This window comes from Elephantulus edwardii, unplaced genomic scaffold (assembly GCF_000299155.1).
Source record: "Elephantulus edwardii isolate Elephantulus edwardi_28Jun2011 unplaced genomic scaffold, EleEdw1.0 scaffold00179, whole genome shotgun sequence".
Taxonomy (NCBI): Eukaryota; Metazoa; Chordata; class Mammalia; order Macroscelidea; family Macroscelididae; genus Elephantulus; species Elephantulus edwardii.
The window spans coordinates 977,995-985,464 of record NW_006399929.1 but is presented as its reverse complement, the minus strand read 5'-3'; the positions used below and the strand labels follow the sequence as shown (position 1 = coordinate 985,464).

Genomic DNA, 7,470 nt, shown 5'->3' with positions numbered 1-7,470 from the left:
TATTTATTTTTTTATGTGTGTACTGCCAAATTCGATCTGACTGGTACAGGAGGCGATTGTTCCTCCTTCTTCAGCAGAGCATCTGGTGGATTTGAACCGTGCACCTCTGGGATTGCAGTGCAGTTTCTTGCCACTAGGCCACCAGAGCTTGCCAAATTGTATTATTTTTATGTGTACCGTCAAATCAGATCTGACTGGTACAGGAGGAGATTGCCCCTCCTTCTCCAGCAGAGCATTTGGTGGATTTGAACCGTGTACCTTTGGGATTGCAGTGCAGCGTCTTGACACTAGGCCACTGGAGCTCCCTTCATTTTCAGTTTTTTATAACCAGTAAAACATTTAGATAATAAAGAAGCAACAAATAAAAAAACCATAGCTAAAAACATCTTTTATCAGTATTCTTCTGAATGTTCGGCCTTGTAAATATATGGCCAATTCCTAGGTACTCAGAAGAGAAATTCCACAGCAAATTAAAACTTGCCAATTTATACTGTATAATTTTTGGTTGGGTCAAAAAATAATTGGTTGAGGACATCAAAGTTATAACCTCCTCAACAAATGGTGTTGGCAAAACTGGACTTCCTCCAGCAGAAAGCAGAAACAGGATCCACATTTCACACCATACACAAAAATCAACTCAAGGTAGATCAGAGACCTGGGTTAAAGCCCAAAACCGTACCGTTCGTAAAAGACAAACTGGGATCAAGCTTAGAAGTGCTAGTCCAAGGTCTAAAGAGACTGCCAAATAAAACCAAAAATGCACAATCTGAAGAGGATAAAATTGATGCATGGGACCTTCTAAAGATTAAATACATGGGTGCATCAAAAACTTTTTCCAACAGGGTGAAAAGAAAACTACAGACTGGGAACAAACATTTGGTAGTACCATCCCAGACGATTCTTACAACAAAAGTTTAAAAAGACTGATAACACAATTACAAAATGGGCAAAACATATGGAAAGAATTTTCACAGAGGACGATACTCGAATGGCAAACAGACACATGAAAAACATGTTCCAAATCACTGGCATTAAAAGAGATGCAAATCAAAACCACAATGAGGTACTATCTCACTCCAGTAACAGTAACAAAGTTTAACAGGGCAGCAAGTAAAAAATATTGGAGAGGTAGTAGCAAGAAAGGAACTCTTATACATTGTTGGTGGGATTCTAAAATGGTACAACCATTCTGGAAGGCAGTTTGGCAATTTCTCAAAAAGCTAAACATAAAAATTCCATATGACTCAGCTATTCTACTACTTGGAATATACCCCGAGAAAACAAGAACTGAGGCACAAACAGATTTGTGCACCAATGTTCATAGCAGCATTATTTACCATCGCAAGAACATGGAAACAGCCAAAATGTCCAACCACAAACAAATGAATTGAGAAATTATGCTACATTCACATAATGGAATACTATGCAGCACGCAGGGGTAATGATTTTGTAAATTATTACCTAACTTGGGAGAGACTGGAGAGCATTTTGCTGAGTGAACGAACTCAGTCCCACAGGACATATATTGCATAAAATGATTATTGTAGAATGAGTACAAGGATCCAAAAGGGGTGGGAGAGGGTAGCAGCAGAGGGATGAGGATGTATAGGGGGAGGGGGAGATTAATCATGGGGTTGTACAATTTGATGGGTGGTGGGGTGAGGGAAATTGAAAGAATTTGTTCTTGAAAACAATGTATTCAAATTTTGTAAATAAACTGGTAGAAAAAAAAAAAACAGAAAAAAAAGAATAACTGGCCAAAGAGAATCCTTTTCAAAATTAAATCACATGATCCCTAATTATAGAACATATTTACTCTACCATTTAATAACACAATAGACGGTGACATAATTTAAGAGATTAACACTGAGTTTGACAAGTATCACCTTCTTCTTGGGCAGTTCTTCGTTGTACTTTCCTAACATAATAAAACAAAACTATCTATATGTAAGAGGTCTATTTAAAATTCTCAAGTATTACAATGTCAGCATACCCAATATACCCTGTTTAGAGTTGATTCTGACTCACAGCATCTCTACAGGACAGAGAACTGACTCATAGGGTTTCTAACGTTGTAAACCTTTAAGAAAGCACACTGTTGCAGTTTTCTCCAACAGAGAAGATGAATTTGAACCACTAACTTTTCAGTTAACTGCAAAATGCTTTAACTACTATGTCACTAAGGGTCTGTCAATAAACCAGTGATGAGTATTATAAAGAGACTTTATAAAGGAGTATAATTCTCAGTAGTTGAGCTGGTGTATTTTTAAGAGGGACTGATGAGAAACAAGTGTTAGTATTTTAAAAGAGTAATTTCTCTAGGAAAAAAACAAACAGTTCAATTTCTAAATAAGTGGTTCTTGATAATTTTTCTTCCCCACTTTACCTCATGATGAAAGCCCCCAATTAGGTAGTAGTATATTCTTTGGCCAAAATTCATAAGGAAGGATCAAGCTAGAAAAACTGATTTAAAGTCACTAAACTTAAATGTGTTATCATTCACTCCCTCACAGCCACCGAGTCAGAACCAACTTAGAGATGACCGCCCAGCAGTGTTTGGGAGGCTACAAAGGAGGAGATGGCCCATCGTCCTCCCTTGGAGCAGCTGGTGGATTTGAAGGACCACAGTGGTGCTGCCTCTGTGTTAGCAGCATAACTCCCCATAGACTATACCACCAGAGCTCCCTAAATGTGTTAACTTTAATAAAGATAATTCAATCTATAAGTGAGAGGATACTGAACTTTCTTTATGCAGAGTCAATATCTAAACAGATTACCTCAGCAAGAAGGACTGGCACACTGCTGAACAATAGCTTAGCCACAGCAGTGACTACGAGGCTGTCAAAAATTAGGCAGAGAGGCATTTTGTTTGTTGTACACAGAGTTGCCATGAGTTAGAGGTGATTCAATGGCATTTAACAACAATATATAATGACTACCCTCCACCAATTTTTTTTTTATTTTTCAAGTGTAGGAACACATTCCATAATAGTTCATCTTCCCTGAAGAGGGAAAGACTAAGCAAAACATAAACAAGAAATATTTTCAGTATCTATAGCTTAATGTAAACTTAGTTTCTACATCAGTCCATGTAGCCATTTTATTTTGTAACTATATTATCCTACCTTGTGCAGTGACAACAAAGAAACAGCCAGTTACAAAATTAAAAAATTCCCATATAAGATATAAATTAAAAATAGAAAGAAAAAAAAATCATGGCATAGGATAAGCCACTCATAATTAAACACAAAAATTGAGTTTAATCCTATGAATTGCTCAAATATCATCTATTTTTGACAAACGACAATGTTAAGTGTTTTATTTAAAGCAAAATAATTTCAAATATTTACTTCTAATAGCTATAGTACAACCAAGAACATGGTTTAGGATAAAATAAAAATAATAATAAAAACTAGCTTCACCAAACTTTAATAAACTAGTGAACTGAAACCCGAATTCATTGCTTGGAAAACAAGTTAACAGCTACTTAAATATCTATCTACCCTATGATCTACCAACTTTATTCCTAGGTTTTGTTCCAAAATAAAAAGTAGATTATCTGAATTCCTAGAACAAAGGTGCCTAGAAATCAGGGCTAGGGTTAGTGTTTACACTCTGAGGTTACAGTAGTAATCTGGAAAAGTCAGTGAAGTATCTATGCCAGAAAATTATACTGTCAGTATCTCCCTAATTCCAGACTGTCCTATAGGAGATTCCTGAGAGAGTTCCAAGAACTGTGGTATGGATTCTTCAGCTTCTACCAAATAACGGAAACACACAGAATACGAAATAATAGGATAAGGACAAGTAGAATTTTATCCATATATTAGAGGAAAGTCTTAGTCTAATACTAGCAGCAATATTAGCTATATATAGGTAAGCGGATAAAAAGAGTAAAATATTAAAAAGAGCTGAAGGACACGGAATATTAGGGTAAATTAAAAATGGTACAGGAAAAATAGGTCTTAAATTAATTCAAGTGCTCTAGTTAACAGATTAGGGAGCTCTGGTGGCCAAATGGTAAAGAGTTGTACTTCCATTCCAAGCCAGGCAGTTCAAATCCACCAGCTTCTCCAAAGGAGTAAGACAGTGAATCTCCTCTCTTGGGATTAAACTGCCTTTGAAAACCTGCTGGTGGATCAGCCATGAGTTGGTTCCAACTTGATGGTAAATAACGATAATAGTTACAGTTGAAGTTATTCTCTTCAACCCCACTCCAAACCAAATTAAGCAATATAGCATCTGTAAACTTTTTCTTATAAAACATACTTTAAAAACCTTGAAAGTAGGGCGTAGATGGTTTTATAAAGCTTTTAGGTCCCCTCTATCTCAAATATTACATTAGGGCTCCAGATTACAAGTTATATTTAGAATTCATTAATATGCCAAGAAAGAAAATACATTATTCTTTTCCCCTGGGGAGTTGTAGATAGAGAAGAGGTCAATGATTCTTGGCTGTAAACTCCACTTTCACTGTAAGAACTGATATTTGGAGAGGAAGATCGAGATGGGGAATCTATAGTCAAGTCAAGCTTAATTGCAGAATCAGGGCTTTCAAGGTCGGAAGTACTGCCACTCAATTTTGCCCTTTTCTTAGCTGCGCTATTCCGAAGAGATTTAAGAGAGCTCTGCATCTGAAAAAAAAAGGAAACAAGTATTTTACAAAAAACTATGCATTATATAAGTCATCCTTGGACTTTAAAGTCTGCTAACCATATTTAGCTAGCCACTTCTCAAACTAGTATTTATATGAGATATACCAATATGTAAGTGTTTCATAGATGCCATCAAGTTGGTCCTGACTCATAGTTAGCTTATATTTAACAGAATGAAATGTTCCCTGGTCCTGCATCATCTTCACCATCAGTGTTATGTTTAATTCTGGTTGCAATTACTGTAGGAATAAACTATGTATATGTTCATAGCCCTGTTTGGGCACCAAAGTAAAAAAACCAAACAAACGTATGCCAGTTATTTATAAACAACCTATCGATTAGGTTGTAAGGTACGTGAAAGAAGTATCTCAAGCTATTCACTATGGTGTCTCAGCACTGGCCTTAATGATTAATACATGGTCTATATTAAATTATTTTGTAATGATATGAAAAATAGACATTAGAGTTTAAGTTACAGAAGACCAATTAATCTTGCATTACTGCTATGCTATTATAATATTGCTACTTAGTAGTTCTGGGACTAACCAATTCCAATTCATTTTCTAAAGTCTTAAGTTTAAATGAAGGCTTTGTAGTTCTAAGAGGAAAACTATTACACATAATTTATGAATCCAAGAAGTTCTGGAAGAGTAGAAATTGTTATTGCAAACCCATTTGTTAAAGCTGAGATGAGGAAATTAATATAGAAACATCCAAAACTATACTTTGTTTTCACAGTGACTCATAAGATTAAATATTTTTAAAAATTTGATTTTAATAAGTGAAAGCTCTCACAGATTTCTCAAGCCTTCCTATACATAGAAGATAGGCTCAACACATTATTTTAACACATTTTTTAAAAGAGTTATGGCACTGTAAAACAATGAAAACCACAAAGAGTATGTAGTTAGGAGAATGAGATGTGAATGCTAGTTCTATTATTTAGAGTAGGATCCTGAGAAAAACATGTGACATTTTTGAGACCCTTTTCTAAACACAGACACACACATCTTCACACAGACAAAACAAATCTTGCCTTTCTTAACTCAAGGAGTTATTATAAAGAATAAGTAATAAAAATGTAAGAACTTTATACAAATTAAGTGTTAATGAAATGTAAACATCAGTATAAAAAAAGAGATCTCATTTAGAAAGTAAATTGAATTGAAAAATTAGCTTAATGTACTTTTCCTTCCTGATATAAGAATACAATCATTACTAGGTCATAAAGTATGTCATGCTTTTAAAAAATTTTTATTTATTTTTCTGGTAAAACAAGTGAAAAAGATTTATTAAGACAGAGGTATAGCCACTGTAAGCAGGTTATACAAAAGAGGAAAAGGAAAGAAGAGGGAAGAGGGGGTGAGACACCAGACCTTATCGCATGCTGCAGTAGAAAAGGAGCGTAAAAGCATCATGCTTTGCTTTACTTTTTTAAATTAACTCACATCAAAGAATATGAACGGGTTTGTTTTTTTTTTAATTGTATTAATTTATGAAACAATAAATAAAAGATATACTGGATTTGAGTATGGGCAGGCCATCTTAACTATACTATTGATTTAGTAGTATTATCGCTTCCTTATGAAATCCTGAAAGGCTGCAGTTGGGAAACTTTTGTTTTTAGTAATAATGGTGACAAAGAAATTAAATACCCATTTACATACTGAAAAAAAAAGGCTATTTCTAAATTACAAAAACACTGTGAATATAACAGGTGATATTTTATAAAAGGGTTATGTAGAAAGTGCTTCTATTTTCTTTTCCCCCTTTTAAATGAATTTCCTTGCCAGAAAATGGGCTGGAGAAAACAAATTTGAGGAAAGATTTTACTTGGACTTGGAGTGACTAACTCATTAATGTATAGTATCAATTTTCTATAATAAATATGAAATACTCTCAAAAAGAAAAAAGATCATAGGATTAAAAGTACTTTTCTTTAAATATTAGCTCTGATACAGAAAATAAAATTATATTTAAAATATTAGAAATATTTATTTCTAACCTCTTCTTGATCCAAATCTTTATCCTTGATATTTAATTCTGAAAGATCAATTTTAAGATTCCCTTTTTTACTTTTCCAAGTATCATCAGGTTCTTTCTTTTTATGTCCTACTGTGCTTATATCAGCTTTATCAGGCAAAAGGCTTATTCCTCTGGGTATGGGAGGAACAGGCTTGGTCCCATTTAGGCCTCTTCGGGAAGACGGTGATCTCACCAAAGCAGGTGTAAGTTGAACCGGAGGAGGTTTTCCTTGAGAATTTTCTCCTGCATTAAAAAAAAAGAAGTGTGTGTGTGTGTATAATGTTTATATTAATTTCAAAGAAGAGAGTGTTATAATAATTTTAAATAAACAAGCATTTCTTTTACTGGAAATAAAGATGATTAAGATGAAATAAAATTATTAATGCCCTCTAAGATAGGAGTCTCTAGGTGGTACAGATAAGCGTTATATTCACTAAAAAAATGGTAGTTTGAGTCCACTGAGAGGCACCTGACAACCTGCTTCCAAAAATTCACAGGTTTTAAAACTGTACTCAGTATCAGTCCATTATGTAACACATAGGCTAGCCATAAGGTGATGTTGACTCATTAGTAATTGGATTGGTTTTTGCTTTGGTCCTCTAATATAAAGCAAAATATTACAATGAAATGTGCAAGGAGTTGGAGTCAGAAAATCAAAAGGGCCGAACTTGCTCAGCATATCTTAAGCTCAAGGAACTGAAGAACAAATTCAAACCTTGAGTTGCTATAATCAAGGATGCTTTCGGCAGAATATGAAATGATCCAGGAAGTATTAAAAGAAGATGGAAAG

At 34.4% G+C, this 7,470-nt stretch overlaps 1 protein-coding gene across 1 annotated transcript in view; it reads right to left on the bottom strand.

Moving 5' to 3' along the window:
* The window catches only part of FAM179B (family with sequence similarity 179, member B), a 137,927-nt gene that overhangs the window by 80,187 nt on the left and 50,270 nt on the right, over positions 1-7,470 (bottom strand). The window contains 2 exon segments of the mRNA XM_006896023.1: positions 4,402-4,634; positions 6,661-6,923. Coding sequence (XP_006896085.1) covers positions 4,402-4,634; positions 6,661-6,923 — 496 coding nt within the window.